At 40.9% G+C, this 16880-nt stretch overlaps 1 protein-coding gene across 1 annotated transcript in view; it reads right to left on the reverse strand.

Moving 5' to 3' along the window:
* Positions 1-16880, reverse strand: part of CDH23 (cadherin related 23) — a 537909-nt gene that overhangs the window by 96017 nt on the left and 425012 nt on the right. The window contains exons 34-37 of the mRNA XM_087932328.1: positions 14900-15049; positions 12817-12945; positions 9155-9283; positions 5246-5473 (exon numbers count right to left, since the gene is read on the reverse strand). Of these exons, the coding sequence (XP_087788454.1) occupies positions 5246-5473; positions 9155-9283; positions 12817-12945; positions 14900-15049 (636 nt within the window). The remainder of the gene's footprint in view (positions 1-5245; positions 5474-9154; positions 9284-12816; positions 12946-14899; positions 15050-16880) is intronic.

Genomic DNA, 16880 nt, shown 5'->3' on the forward strand with positions numbered 1-16880 from the left:
ACCTGGTGTAAAATAATCTAGCTTCCTTCCCAATTTTTTCGTGGGAAATGTCTTCATGAGACTTGTAGTCTTAACAGATTAGACCTGCAATCCTAAACATATTGTACTTTAGATACATTTCATTAAACATCATGCTTTTCGTCTGAGTTAACACATATTACAGTAACATTGCAAAATTTGTACACTATGTTAATGACCAACTTCTAACAGCTAAAACTACTATACAGTTACCTTCAAGTTTTTGATCCCCCTTTTTATATATAATATAAGAGAACTTGGCAAAGGGGGAAAATGAGCAAGCTATACTTTCATTTACTGTGCTGGACCTAAATATCTATCTACTTGAAGAAATCATATAGGACACAGAATAAGAGAAACTATGAAGGCTATGCAGTGTTTTGGATCGGATCTCCAAAAGGTGCTTTGGATGTATCGGAGCCCAGAGTAGCATTTATGTGCAATACCTTCAAATAATTGTGATTTCCCTCCAGGTTTACATGCTTTGTGGAGATGGAAAGTGCTTAGTGACTCCCAATAGTGCAGAGTAGATCCTAGTGATTTCACAGATCATAGTAGAAATATAAAATAGTTTGATTTGACCTGTTTACACAGGACAGTCTTTCTAGTAAGTGAATATTGCATGATGAAAACCATTTTGTAACTGGCACTCTTGACCAAGGCCATATCCTCAGTCAGCCCACAAATCCCCAGTAAGAAAGTGTCACACCAGTAGCTGTAAACCAGTGTTTTTCAAACGTGACATTTTTAAAGATGTGTGGACTTCAATTCCCAGAATTCCCCAGCCAGCATGTAATACAATTACACCAGGGCTGTCAAACTCTTGGCCCGCGGGGCAGATGCGTCACGCACTGGCCACACCCACACCCGGTTTAGCAAAGGGGGAAAAAGTCCTGATACATCACATGATGCTGCCATGATACCATGAGTTTGACACTCCTGAATTACACTATGTATTCATCAATAATCAAACCACGAAAGATAAGGGGGCAGAGAATATACAAATGGGTCCAGGCTACTTGAAGGACCATCTCATCCTAGTGGGCTTGGCCAACCCCACCCATACTGGCAGGGGAAGCATGCTGCAGATCCTGTCAGCCTAAGTATTCTGGCTAGCAGGGCCCAGGAGAAAGGCCTTTCCTGCCATTGCACCAGTGGTGGGATTCAAATTTTTTTACTACCGGTTCTGTGAGCATGGCTTGGTGGGTGTGGCTTGGTGGGGCATGGCAGGGGGAGGATATGTAAAATGCCCATTCCCTCCCCACTCCTGGGGGAATATTACTGCAAAATCCCATTCCCTCCCCACCCCACTAACCTGCTTTCCAGCTCCGTTCTCCTGTGCAGGGCAACAAAAGAAGACCCAGCCAATCAGCTGGGACGCGGGAGGCAGAGAATAGATGGGGGCGGGGCCAATCAGAGGTGGTATTTGTCAGTTCTCCAAACTACTCAAAATTTCTGCTACCGGTTCTCCAAAACTGGTCAGAACCTGCTGAATATCACCTCTGCGTTGCACACTTGCCCCAAGGAACTTCTTGTTCCCTGGAGTGAGGTCTGCTCCAACCCTCCCAAACTTCTATAACAGGGGTGTCAAACTCAAGGCCCGTGGGCCAGATCCGGCCTGCGGGGTGATTAGATCTGGCCCGCAGGGCTACCCTGGAAATGGCGAAAGACTGGCCTGCGGTGCCTCTGCCAGCAAAAACAGAACTTGGGTGGGCTGCATGCAGCCCTCTTTTCACTGGCAGAGGGTTACTTACAGGAGGCCGTTGCAGCCGAAAACAGAGCTCAGGAGCCTGTTTTCTCTGGCAGAGGGCTTGGGCCACCACAGGCACCCCTGACATGAGTGATGTCGAGCTGACCACACCCACCCTGGCCATGCCCACTCTGGCCCTCTGCGGTAAAATACAATCCTGATGCAGCCTTCAATGAAATCGAGTTTGACACCCCTGTTCTATAAGAACCTAAAGATCTGCCTCTGCCACTTGGCTTTTGGGCTCCATAGGGGGAGCATCACAATGGAGATGGTTGATAAATTAACAGATCCCAGTTCCCCCACCTCATCTCTCTCACTCTCATCTTTAATTGGGGCACAATGTTTGGCTTTATATATTAACTTATTTATGTGTTCTAGCTTACAGAATTTTTATCTTTTATGACTGTAAGCTGCCCAGATTTCCCCTGAGCTAAGATGGCAGTGAATAAATTTTACCAATAAATAAAAAAATAATGTTTGCTTCCTATTTAGAAATTTAATGTAAGGCTTAATCAGCTTTCATGGTTTCGGTGTCAGCCATTTTACAAACCAAAATTGTTCCTGTTTGTTTCTTCTCCTTTGTGTTGCCATTCAGGACAAATATATGTTGGGAGTAAAGATGAAAACCAGATATGGGTAGATTACATATCTGCAACTAATATAAAAAAAATACAGACTAAACATTCTTGGAGTGTGCAGTGGCATTAGGAAAACTGAAAATCGTAGGAAAGTATAACCAGGGTTCTTAGCATAATAATAAGATTGACACGTTAATAAAAGAAGGGCTTATGCTCCACTTCCTTATAAAATTTACAATAAATGAATAAGAAATTTCTTGTATTTATTTAATGCAAACCCATAGTGGCTTGCAAAATTGAAAAACAAAATGCATTGTTGTGTAAATATATAAATACAATATAAAACCAAGATAATAAATGTAATAGCAGTAACATGAAATTAAAACATTCACAGTGAAAAGAATTCAGTTATCCCCCAAGTTCAAAGTAAATTACAATCATTATACCTAGCACAAATAATATAAAAACCCAAAGAGTAAAAATAAATACATTCTGTAGATCTCATTGAATTCAACAGTCCAAATTTACTGTTTAGGATTTTCTAAAGTTGTTAAGTAAAGTATTAAATATAATGTATCTGCTGCCTATTTTGAATCCAATATTTAAATAGTCCAAGAAGAAGAAGCCAAGAATTATAAACGGAAATTAATAGCTTTTTCATCAAAAGACATTATTTATTCAACTGTAATGCTTGGAAACAAATAATAGATAAAAAGTTAATGAGCAGATTCTGAGCTGTATAAATTCCCCCAATGCATTGGCGGAATGTTAGTATACCTAAATAGTTAATTTCTTATTCAAATGATAATTCTACTGGGCCCACAAAAACAACATATAGTTTGATACCAGTAATTGTAAATTTTATTCTGTGCTAAAAAATACTTTCCAAGGAATATGCACTATTGGATGTTAAGATTTACTTCCCGCAAGCTTTCACTGAATTGAACTGAGCTGGCACACAACACTGAAGGTTGAATTGATCAGAGTATTTAAAACTGAATTGAAACTAATAAATCTTCATTCTCAATGCTCAAAAGTACTTTGGAGTACAGAAATATTGAAGGAAACAAGGGAAGGGAAAAAAAAAAAAGAAAAGTTGGGAGATGCTTGATTCTTTTATATGACTTAGATTTGGTCTTGAATGTTGGTAATACATACAAGGATGTTGTACCTTCTTATGAAAATTAAATAGTGAGGTGTCAGAAAATATCAGGAAACGAAAAGCCAACATGAAAAACTTTACATGCATATTTTAACCTTAAGTTTGCACCGAGCATACCTTTACCTCCCTAATATTTGAATAAAACTGGCTGAAGAACCCTTTTCCTGTTTTTGAGTAATGCAGAAGTATGGTTTACAAAACTCCCAACACAGATGACATTACTGAACTTAAGCCAGAGTTCATACAATTAAGGAGATGTAGAAGCGATCCCTGAGGAAATGATTACTTAATTCTGTTTTAGGACTCCACCTAAACCACTCACTAGAAATCTGCAATGTGAAACTCACTCGCTTCCTGGTAAACAAGTAAACGAAGCCAACTGCATAAAGTGAGCGAAGGATTGCATGTTATTCTATACTCATTTGGTCCAAAAGAGATAGGGGACAGTTGAGCTTGTATTTTCAGTACTAAATGAAAATGAGAAAATACGAGGATGAATCTCAGAGGGAACTGAAATAACACCAAAAACTAACCCTGAGATGAAGCCAAACCACAGTTTCAGGTCACACAACACATATTCTGTGCATAAACCTGACTCAATGATAACCCCCAAATTACAATTAAGGAAACAATTACCTTTGTAAATCCGATCCATCACATATCTAACTTTATGAATTCTGCATTCCTCATTATATGTGTCCCCAATTATGCAGCTTTCATTATATATATCTCTTCAATTGTGCTATCCTATGATGGCCTGAAGCCGGGAACCAAGCTAAGGATTTGAAACTTCTTTTAGCAAACAATCTACAACTTTTGCCCCCAAAGTTAAATGTGATGACGTGGGGCGTGGCACAAAGGCAACACAGTCAGATAAGCAATAAGAGCCCCTTTATTATCTCCAACTTTGCCCCCTTCTGGCTGGAGAAAAACTCTCCCAGGAACAGCCTTTGACTGCAGAAACTTAAGTCCAAAACATGAGCAACACAAACAAACCAAACTGAAATAATTAGTTTGGCAAGGCTGAAGCAAGAATCTCAGGCTTGAAGGCACAGCAAAACTCACATGGTTGGGAAGATGCCAGGAACACAGATAAGCCACAGGATAAAGTCATGTTTGCTCCCAGAAGCCTGCCGCATGCAGCCTGCCTTTCTTATCAACTGTCTTCCCAGTTGTGGCTAATGAAGGGAATCAGGGCCGTGTCCTCCCTTGTAAGCCACACAACCCATGTTGCTCTCTTCTCCGTTCCTCCCTGCATGCCCTAGAATGAAGAGGGGGGTGGGCCTGGGTCTTCCTCTGAACTCCCTCTCCCTTGTTCTATCTCTCTCCTGCTCTGCCCAGCCGGACTTTGCCCTTCCCCAGTCTCCTCCACAGCCAATGGAGCCACACTCCCACTCCCTGTCAGTTGTCCAGCTTCCTCCTCGCATTCAGACTCCGAAAGGGGCATGACATTATCTTTAAGATTCAGCAGGCAACCACAAGTTTTATGCAAGCAATGCAGTTTTTATAAAGAAGATGCAAATTCCTAAGCTTATAAGAAGGTATAAGAAGTAACACAGAGGCTCTCAAGCTTAAGTATGGATTAAAGATATTAACCTAGCATTTTCTAAATAAGTTTCCAGTTCCAGTAGTAGATTTGACTGAGTAATAGACACTTTTTCATGACCCAGTCACTACCGCTTTCAATAGTTCCCAACTGTACTGCCAATCCCTAAATTTCATATAAGCACTGCTTACCGAGAGGGCTGGGTTGCCTTCATCCTCCACAGTGACCACCAGCCGATAGAACTGTTGTCGCTCACGGTCTGGAGGGGACGGGCGGGTGGCGATTTCTCCAGTCACTCTATCCATGCGGAAGGTCAGCTCTTCATTGCCATGGACGATGTAGTAGGAGAGGGCACTGTTGAGGCCACTGTCTCTGTCGGTGGCTCGTACCTGAGCCACAGCCGTCCCTCCACCCACGTTCTGTGCAAATGTTGGACAGAGGGGTTGGAAGAAAGAAAATTAGGCCACAGAAGAAATAATGCTACATCGAAACCTAGGATTGGTGGGAGAAGGAATGGCAGAACCTGGGGATAGGGTGAAAAGAGGTATGCTCGAGAAGGAGCCCCCCCCAAACTTGGCAATTTTAAGATTTGTGGACTTCAACTCCCAGAATTCCTCAGCCTGAGGAAGTCCCTACTTAGTCACAAACAAATTAAGTCCAACCCTCCCTAACTCTCAGCAGGAGCTGGCCGTTAGCAAAGAAGACTCTGGTGCATGGACCAATAAATCAGTTTAATTGATTCATATGTGAATCTGGTCTTTTGACAGAATCTGACAGATTTGATAAAGGCTAACAGAGGTAGTCTTCAATTTACAACCATTCATTTCCTAGTATGATTTGATTTTCTTGTTGTACCCTATGACTATTATTAAGTGTTGTACCTTATGATTCTTGACGAATGTATCTTTTCTTTTATGTACGCTGAGAGCATTCGCACTGAAGACAAATTCCTTGTGTATCCAAGCACACTTGGCCAATAAGGAATTCTATTCTATTCTATTCTATTCTATTCTATTCTATTCTATTCTATTCTATTCTATTCTATTCTATTCTATTCTATTCTATTCTATTCTATTCTATTCTTAGTGACTGTTCAAAGTCACAAAAGCACTGGAAAAAAGTTATTTACGACCAATCTTTGCACTGTTGCAATATCCCCATTGTCATGTGATCAAAATTCAAGTATTTTGCAACTTGCAGTATCCTGTAGGGACATATGACCTCCATTTCAACTTTCCCAGCCAGCTTCTGATACGCAGTGTTAATGGATGAAGCATGATTTGCTTAATGACATGATTCACTTAAAAACAGCAGAGATTTGCTTAAGGGTCATGGGAAAGAGCTTATAGAATTGAGCATCGCTCACTTAACCACCGTCCTGCTTAGCAACAGAAAGCCTGGTTCCAACTGTGCTTGTAAGTCAAGGACTATCTCTGTATATACTCTCGTACAATAATCCAGCTTCTTCTCTTGGCGGACTGGCTATTTTTTTTATGGGAACCCTAAACCATTCAAGATGATTAATTGAATACTTCACCAAAGCTGGAGCTCTTGATCACAAGGCCAGGTAAAAAGAAGGGACCATGGGCCATGGGAAAAGAACTCCAACAGAAACAGCTTTTCATTCCCAAAGCAAGCCAATGTCAGCAGCTTCTTTCACAGGTCAAGAGCAAAGCCAGTCAAAATGTCATGCAAGCACGCATACTGGATTATTCAGGTAATCTCAACCTATATATTTATAACAGAGGTTGTGCTGACTCTCCTCTGGGTTGCTTCAAAATCAGGACCGGATCCGTTTATGGAATTCAGCAGTGCTAGCTATATTGGCAGTTTGTCTACCTCTGAAGGCCCCCTATGGTTGCTTAGCCAATGTGAGAACAGAGTGTTGGACCAGATGAATTAAAAGTCCGATCCAACAGGGCACTGCTCAGGCCAGGTGTTCTACAAGCTAGTATGTATACCTTGAAGCACCCTGAATAAACGCCAATTCCAGCTGATGTGGCTCAAGTATCATCAGCTCCTGAAAACACTGGCACATTCAGGGTTACTATCTGCAGGAAAAAGCCTATAGGTGTATTAGTAGTCATGTGGCTTAGCATCCTGATTTATCCATCTGAATAGAGTTGATTGTTGTGGTTTGCCGGCAGCAGGTGCAGATGGCAGAGGTATTGGACAGTGAGGATGAAAGAGGACCAGTCAGGGAGTCTGGAGAGGACTTGGACGAGGATCCTGCATCCGATGCAGGGATGGGGCCAGGACCATCTGGGAGTGGGGTGCTGTCTTTGGAGTCTGGCAGCAGCGAGGAAGAGGACCCAGGGGAGCCTGTTCCCAGTGAGCATGTGCGCAGAGCTGCTAGACGGTGAGAGCAGCTGAAGCAGAAGGGGCGACTCGGGAGTAAGGCTGGGAAGTGATTGCCCCTCCCATAAGGGATAAAAGTCAGACCTCAATGACGAAGAGCTTTGCAGGAAGCAAAGCAATTCAGTAATTCTCCGAGTCCTTCGTGAAGCTCTGTACACTGGTTAGGTTTTTTTCTAGGTTTTTGGGTTGGTTGATGTTAGCCTTAATTGGACTTCTGTTTTTTAGCAGCCTTCTGCAGCACTGAAAAGCATGCTCTTATCTGGAGGAACTATGTCTAATGAGTTTTGGCTGGGAATGCAAGTAATTCCCAGTGTCGCATTAAAAAAGGTTTTATTTTTAAATTCAGTTGGTGTTTTATTACGTTTGATGAAGCCTGGGTCAGAACATTGATGAGAGTATGGGATTTCCTCAAAGTGCTTACGGAGTGAATGTTCCCTTCTGATGCTTTCAGATAATATGGTCTGGATGCATTTCTCTTTTGGATATGTATTTAAAGACAGTCTAATCCAGTAATTGGAATCTGTCTTTTTCCTCATGTTTTATTGCTTTATGATACACTTCCTGTTGATATGTCTCTGTTACAGACCACATTTGCTGCAAAGGTGTATCCTTACAAGCTATAATTAGACTAAATTACATTTGTCTGGTTCATTCCAAACAGCGACATTTCCCAAATCTTTTATGCACATTTTCCAGGGAGTAGAAAAGGGATTATATCAAGAACAGGGCTGTTCTTACAGTAGACAAATCTTATTTCTTTAAATGGGTCTTGAATGGGAACGTTTCTTAGGACATTATCACAAATATGCGAAGGGATAGCAAGTATCTAAGAAAAATTAAACTTTGCTAGGTCATCATACTAACATATGATGGAGCTACAGAAACAGTACTAACAGCTTTGCTTAGAACAGCATTATACTAGAAGAAGTCAATGCAAAAATAACCAGAAAGAAATCCTTAAACATTTGAAAAGCAAAAATGGCTACTCAAAAAGGAAGCAGAGAGGTCAATCCTCAGGGCTGTAGAGAAATTGAGAGAGAGAAAAAAAAGTAATCTGCAGCATTTTGGGCTTTGAATAAAGGTTTCTTCTAAGGCAGGTGTTTCCAAACTTGGCAACTTTGTGGACTTCAAATCCCAGGATTCCCCAGCCAGCCAACTTCCTGGGGAATTCTGGGAGTTGACGCCCACAAGTCTTAAAGTTGCCAAGTTTGGAGACATCTGTTCTAAGGGAATAAAACATTTGGAAATTTTAACTCCTTTTTGCTTTTCTCCGAATTCTTCAGAGATCTTTCCTCGATATGTCGTGAATTTTTATTCTGGGCACAAAGAAAGCCTGCAATAGCGAGCTTTACTTCAAGTTTAGGATACCAAGGGCTCTTTAGCATTGAAACTTCTAGGTTCAGTGACTCAGTCTTTAGAGCTTTGATTTCTATCCATCCAGCTCTCCTTGTATGCTATCTTCAAATCAGAGATAAATTATGAAAATTGGTGCACCAAATGTTGATAACCCTTGTTTTGCTTTTATTTAATTGGCATTGTATTCAACTGTCTTTTCTAGGATGCTGTTGCCGACAATGTCTTTAAGAAAGAATATTTTTCATTAAGATTCTCAAATGCTTACACACTGTACAAATAAGCAAAAAAAAAAAGAGTTGCACTGAAGTTAGGCCCAGTTCCTTCTTTTGTATGAACAAGTTTCATTGGGGACACGGCCATGAACGTACCTATAAAAACCTTCTTACCTCGTTAATGCTAACATTGTATCCATGTTGGTTGATAATGACTGGAGAATTATCATTCACATCCAGGATATTGACCCTTAAAGTGTGCTCTTTCCTGCGAGCTGGGACACCTCGGTCTGCTGCTTGAATCTGAAAGGAAGATGAGACTCAGTAGAACATAGGTGAAGCATCACGGATTTGGTCATGCTATTAAGTTGGGCAAAGCTAGTAAACGAGGACAAGGGTAGATATTTGTACATATCTAAAAAAGATCTATATCTAGATATCTAGACACAGGAGCAGAAATATTTCCTTTACTGAAACAAGCGAGTGTTTCACTCATAGATAGAAGATAGATGATAACTAACTAGCTAGAAGATTATAGAATTGATTATCGATAGTAGATAAAAGATAGATAGAAGATAGCTAGCTAGGTGAATAGAAAGATAGGAAATATCTAGTAGATAGAAGATAATTAGAAGATAGCTAGCTAGAAGATATCTAGAAGATAATAGATGATAGATGGATGATGGATGGGTAGATTGATAGATAGAAAACTTTGCTGAATATTGTTAAGAAAACAATTGAAAATAGCATGCACGTATCAAACAGCTTCATGATCATTCTTAGAATATTACTAAACAGTTTTGGACAGTATTTCATGCAGGATATAACAGAAGTGGAAGAAAAGGAAGATAGTGACAAAAAAAATGCCTCCAAGGAAATGGACTAATTCTCTCATATCATCAGAAGGATTTTAGCACAAAGCTCCTGCCTAAAAATTGTTCCGATTGCTGACCCCATAAATGCATTTTCGAAGCTTCCAATTGTGTGCCACATTTTCTATCTTCCTGCCCAACAGAGAGCCCACAATGGCTTCAGATCACTTGATTCGTCCAACTGCTTTTGTACTGAAAGGAACTTTTGGACAACTATAACTTCTCCTTCTCAGTTCACCTTGGACTAAGGACCGGAACCCCCTCCTCGGTTGCCTTTCTCCTTTCTTCACTGCATATATTCCAGCTCATTACTCCCTCTTCTCACATTCATTATGTAGCAGTACTTGGATTAGTGCCAGGATCTAACACCTCAGTCTCTTCAGAAAAAAAAAAAGAAATGTATTTGTGTCTCTTGTTAGTTTTTTAATAAATTCTGTTTTATTCAGGGTCCGAAGTTTATTTATTTACATAGCCACCAATGGTTAATCAACGGTGAGCAAAAGTGTCATGCTCCTGTCGGAATCTGATTCCGAGGGGAAGGCTGAGCAGCTGACAGGGAGTGGGAGTGTGGTTCTGTTGGCTGTGGAAGAAACTGGGGAAGGGCAAAGTCCAACTGGGCAGAGCAGGGGAGAGGTAGAGCAAGGCAGAGGGAATTCAGAGGAAGATCCAGGCCCACCCCCTCTTCATCCTAGGCATTCAGGGAGGAACGGAGAAGGGAACAATGTGAGTTGCATGGCTTATGGGGGAGGAAAGGGCCCTGATTACCTTCATTATCTGCAGCTGGGAACAGTGTTTAAAAAGGGAGGTTGCGCACAGCAATTGGTTAGAAGTACATCGTGAGTTATCTTTTATTGTCAAGGCTTATCTGGGTTCCTGGCATCCTCCCAACTGTGTGTGTTTTGTTGGCCTTTGAAGCCTGCAATTCCTTACCCTGCCCTGTCCAGTTAATTGCTGCAGCATGGTTTGTGCGGATTTTTATTTACAGTTTATATGTACTTTGTTTTCAGACTGAATTTCTTCTACTTAAAGACTGTTCTTGGGAGAGTTTTTTCTCCAGCCGATGATAACTGGACATTGGGGGCAAAGTTGGAGGTATTAAAGAGACTTTTCTTACTCATGTGACTGTGTTGCTTTTGTGCCACGCCCCTTTGGGTCATCACAAAAAGATAAAAATGGTGAATGAAAGATCATCCAAATCTCTGAAGAGAGACTGTTCCATAAAACAGCGGTCCCTAAACTTTGCAGCTTTGCGGACTGGCAGAGGAGGAGGAGAGACGATGGTTCCACACAAGCAGTGGGCAAGGTTGCGTGCACATGCAGTTCTATTTACGCAATCGGCATCCATGTGCACACCGATTGTGCACACTGATCGCACAAATGGAGCTGCGCCTGCATGTTTACATGCCACTTCCGTGGCCCAGTTCCAAATGAGCTGGGAGTTGGGGAACCCTGCCATAAAGCATTTGTCATGACATGCCTAAATTCTTCCAGGTGACACTGGGATAGATGATCCCGCAGGTAACTTGGTTTTGTGCCATGTAATGTATTAAAGGTGAACCAGTAGATCAGGGGTGTCAAACTCAAGGCCTGGGTGCAGGTTGTTTAGATCTGGCCCATGGGGCCACCCTGAAAACAGTGAAGGACTGGCCTGTGGTGTCTCTGCCAGGGAAAATGGAGCTCTGGAGCCATGCACCAGCTTCCTGAGCCCTGTTTTCATTGGCAGAGGATTGCAGGAAGTCATCACAGCCGAAAATGGAGCTTGGGAGCCTGTTTTTGCTGGCAAAGCACTTGGGCCGCCACAGGCGCTCCTGACATGAGTGACGTCGAATTGGCCACACCCACCACGCTGGCCTCCCAAGGTCAAACATAACCCTGATGCAGCTCTTAATGAAATCGCGTTTGACACCCCTGCAGTAGATCCATTGGGATTGAGATCCATTGGGAATCAGTGTAGGTCACCTAACATTCTAGATCAAGTGAAGCTTCTGAATACTCTTCAAGGGCAGCCTCCTACTTAGATCTTTGCAACAGTCCAATCAGGAAGTAACTAAGGCATGAGCAACCATATATATCACTTTCCAAACTAGAAATAGGTACAACTGGCCCAAAAGATATATCCGTGCAAAGCTGTTCCTGGCCACATCGGTACCGGCTCCTTGAGCAGGAACCACAAGTCCATTAGACTACAGATCCATTTTTTTTTCCTTCTACAAATTGTAATTCTACTTTGGAATAGAAGTTTGATACCAGTTGTAACACTCAGGGCCTCTAGAATTTCTGCTGAATGCTGAGTTACAAAAAATAATAATAATACATAACTCCATCATGAAAGGCGAATTCCACATTGTAGCTCAAGTTGCAAGATGAAATATTCAACAACTAAAATAATGCAGTTATACATAGATGGCACATTTGGGATTACAGAGGGTCTGAAGAACAGTGAGAGGGCTGGCTTACTGCACTGAGGCCCAATTACTTACATGAACACCACAAAAGGCATTACAGGTAGTCCTTGACTTATAACCAGTCACTTAGCAACTGTTTGAAGTTACGACAGACCTCCCCAGGGGAATCTACAACCTGGTTCTGATGGCCATGCACCCCCTTGTAGTCACATGACTCCATTTCAGGTACTTGGCAACAGGCCAACCATTTTCAGTAACTTGTGGTCATGTGACTACTTCTTATGATATTTTTTTTGTCAATAACTTGCATCTAGTTTTCAGCAAAACTGGCCCCTAGCAAACGATAGGCTCACTTAACAACGTTTGCTTTACAGTTGCCACATTTGTTTAATGGCCGCCACAAAAAAAGGTGATTAAAATCAGGTTGGTCAAATGGGTGACACACTTTATATGATCGTCACCACTTAAAACCGTGTTGGGTAAGCTCCATGATGGTTATAGGTGGAGGACTATCTATACTGCACAATTTAAAACTTGAACAACCATCACTCCCTGTTACCTGTAAGGTGTAGCGTTCTATTAGTTCCCGGTCCAAAGGCCTTGCCACAAATACTTCTCCATAGGTGCTGTTGGTCGTACGAATTTCAAAAGCCCTGCCTATATTTCCCAATACTAGAGAAAAAACAACCTGCATAAAAATAATAATAAAAAATCTGGTGAAAGGGTGGAAGAAGAGAGGAAGTAAAGAGACTCAGTCCATTCGATAGAAGGTAACAAAGGATATACTTTATTTATTTATCATTGGTGGGTTTTTTTCTTGTATGGGGTAGCAAGCCAAATTCTGTCCTCAATTATACTTCTTAACTCTTAGACAAAGCGGTTTCTCCTGGAATTATTGGATGTGCAAATGTATATTTCTTGATTGATTTAAAAAAATAATCATATGTACACAATTAAAAATGAAGAGTGGTTATGTAAAACAATATTGTATAGTTAAAAAGGAAAAACAATGTTGGATACTTAACTGCAGAGGAAGCTAAATTAAATCCAGGAGTTGGACTCAGTGAATATAAAATATTTGAATAGTGAATATTTGCTAGTGAAGCAAAACCGATATGTAAATGATCTAAAGCAGAGGTCTCCAACCGTGGCAACTTTAAGACTGGTGGACTTCAACTCCCAGAGTTCCTCAGCCAACAAGCTGGCTGAGGAACTCTGGAAATTGAAGTCCACCAGTCTTAAAGTTGCCAAGGTTGGACACCCATGATCTAAAGAGGTAACAAGTGAGCTTGTGAATGCTATCTTTGTCTTTGGAGTGAATATCACCAGTAGATATTTTCTTAAATTCAAAATGAAGTGCATGAAAGCAGATGTTACCCATTAAGAATGAAACTCCTGGGTGTTCAGAGCTACCTCAGGTAACAAATTAAAAGAAAGAAATGTGCCACACCTTAAATGCAAAGCGCTTCCTGTTTATTATTGAAAAGAGTTCCTTTTAGTGTGATGAAATGGCGACCAAAAAAGTTTTCATTTGAGGTTTTCTTTGCAGCCTTTTCAAGCCCATTGTCCTAAGTCAGCTGTTGAGCAGCTTCTGGGCACCACAGGAAATGGTTTGCGATGCTGTTTTTTCCCATGTTATTTCACAGCCACCTGGCTTACCCATCGCCTTAAGTGACATGCAGCCAATCTTACTTTCTAAGACTAAGAAGTTACACTGAGCCAAAGGGAAGAACACATGGTATTCTAATTTATGAGATGGGGTATGACTCATTCAGTGCTGTTGTTGAGCACTGTGAGCTCTAAAAATATTTAGTGCTGTTTTTGCCAGCACCAACTTCTACACAGTCTCCTCAAAAGAAGAACAGAGGAACTGAAGGAGCAGTGTTGATGAAGACTTCAATTAAGCCAGCAAAAAGAAAGCTCTCATTTTAGGGGAGGATTAGAAATCCAGGACAAAATTTATCCTCCAATAATGCCAATAATGTGGGGCCCATGGGAGCGAGTATATTCGTCTGTGACCTTTTGCGTTTCATGTGGTCTCAGGAGAAATCTCTGAATTGGCTGCAAATATTAAGTTCTTCTTTAAGCTGCACTTTGTATGAAGTTTGTCGGAGCTGAGAAGTCCAAGGTTATTGAATTCATATAGAGTGCAGCTTAAAGGAGAACTTAATATTTGCAGCCAGTTCTTCACTTGTTTTTTTACGGTAATTTGGTGAAAAGGTATAATTCACAACAATAAAAATTAATACAAAGTAAAAAATAACAGAATAAAAAGAAAATGTACAGAAAAGAAAAACAAAGAGAAAAAAAAAGAAAAATAGGAAAGAAATAAAAAACTAAAAATAAAGAAAAAGAAAAGAAATTTATGTACAAATGAATTCCCCATTCATCACAAATATAAGAATTTCAGTAATTTATCACTTTCTAAAATACAAGAAATGGTTTACTTTTCCCGTACCAATCCCTTTTCTTTAAAGAAACTCATAAAAGCTCATCATTTCAGTCCTGATATCAGCAAAAGTCCATTAAGGTTTACCAGAGATAACTACATAGTGTATTTATTTTAACCTTGATCAAATAAGTCAGCTTTATATTCTTTCATTTTACTTCTTGATCTGTGAAGTGATGTAGTCACAGCCTACCTGTCCATTGTTTCCTGCATCGGGATCTCTGGCCAAAACCAGAGCAATTCGACGTCCGACAGGGCTGTCCTCCGAGATACTCACAGAAGAGTCCGAAGTAATGTCGAACTGTGGGCTGTTGTCATTCTCATCCAATATGGTTATGGTAACCTGCCAAGTGAAGGTGAGCATGAATAATACTTTTGGTAGGCAGGAGACAAGCTCACGTTACAGAGAAATAAATGAGGGCAAGCAAACAATGGACTTTTCAAAGCCAGCTCCTATACACCACAGTAGAACTGAAGTTGGCCCTGAAATCTACAAACAGGTCTCCTAAATTTCCACCATTTTGTAACAATCAAACTTTTTTTCATGTCCTTTTCACACAGCTTTCCCAGCAAAATTATTATGCTTTGAAGGTAATCGTTTACATCAAAGGAGCGAGCACCTATCTGAAAGACCATTTTTTTCAGACTGATAAAATAATAATAACCAAATCTAATATTTGATTAACTTGGGGGACTCACTCTAGCTTTAGCGAGGTTTTATTTCAAGGGTGGGCAGTATAGCAAACTGGCTGTTTGCAGGTAATGCTAATGTAAGGATCCCGCTAATGACCAGACAAATGGATAAACATCCTGTTTAATAGGGAGGAAACATACCCTGTTTCATTGGTGCCATCATATAAACTAATTCAGTAATGCTTGGAAAGTCAAAGAAATAATGACTTCATCAACTCTCAAAGCCACACTAAATATTTTTACTGTACAGTGTGAACCATGTCTTCATAACTGCACTAAAGTGTTAGGCTGTTAGGGATATATTGCAGCCGCAAATATGCCTTAAGAATCAATCTGAGCTTGTTTTTGGCCAGTAGTTAAGGAAATGCTGTCAGGTCTAAAAATAACTGAGCTTGTAAATATACTCTGCTCAAAGGAGAAGAACATGGGTCTATTTGTGAAACTTTATTTGGCTAAAGGTTTCAAAGACAACATTATCCAAGATGGCTGGTTTCTGAAGACAAGCTCAGGATACATTTATCTTTCTTTCATGGGATGTGATTGTGAGAAACCCTTTTCTCTCCTTGCTAAAACTAGTATCTCAATGCAAACCATGTTCATATCAAAGTTGGCAGTGATCTACCCTCAAGAGTTTGACTTTCTATTCTTCCAGGGGCAATTCAGTGTTTCAATGGTCCTCTACAAACCCCTTCATGAGCAGGGCCTCAATGTTAGTGGAATTTCTTCCCTTTAATTACAGGTAGGCCTGACTTTTGACCACAACTGAGCCCAAAAAATTTCCACTGCTAAACAAGGCAGTTGTTAAGGGAGCTTTTTCAGCATTTTGCAATCTTTCTTGCCACCGTTGTCAATCGCTACAGTTGTTAAGTTGGTGGTTAAGGGAATCTCACTTCACCATTGCCTTTGCTTGTCAGAAAGTCACAAAACGTAATCAAACGGCCCCGGGACACTGCAAGCATCATAAATACATGCCAGTTGCCAATGTCCAAATTTTGATCACGCGACCATGGGGATTTTGCAACGGTTGTCAAGTGTGGAAAATGATCACAAGTCACATTTTTCAGTACCATTGTAACTTCGAATGGTATGGTTGTAAGACGAGGACTACCCGTATTCCTCTCCGTATTATAAGATCAGAGAAAAAAAAAATTATTCCAGGCCCCATCAATAAAACAATGACATCTTTTAGCTTCCAGAAGAAGGCATGCTTTTTCTGTCATGGCCCTTGTCTTTTGAAGCAGAAGCTCCCCAGTGGTGGGGTTTCAAATGTTTTCCTGCCGGTTCTATGTGCGTGTGCGCAGCACTCAAAAACCGCCCTCTGTATCAGCGCTGGTGAGGTGAGCTGTTTTTTTTTTTTTAGCTCAGTTGAGGTGCGGCAATCTGCTCTGCCCTGTGAATCAGCTGAGCTAAAAATCAAGGAATATAGGATACACAATGGTGGCTGCGGGTGGGCGGGGCCAGCCAGAGGTGGTATTGGCTGG

Source organism: Pseudonaja textilis, chromosome 4 (genome assembly GCF_049901715.1).
Source record: "Pseudonaja textilis isolate UNSWEBS1 chromosome 4, rPseTex1.2, whole genome shotgun sequence".
Taxonomy (NCBI): domain Eukaryota; kingdom Metazoa; phylum Chordata; class Lepidosauria; order Squamata; family Elapidae; genus Pseudonaja; species Pseudonaja textilis.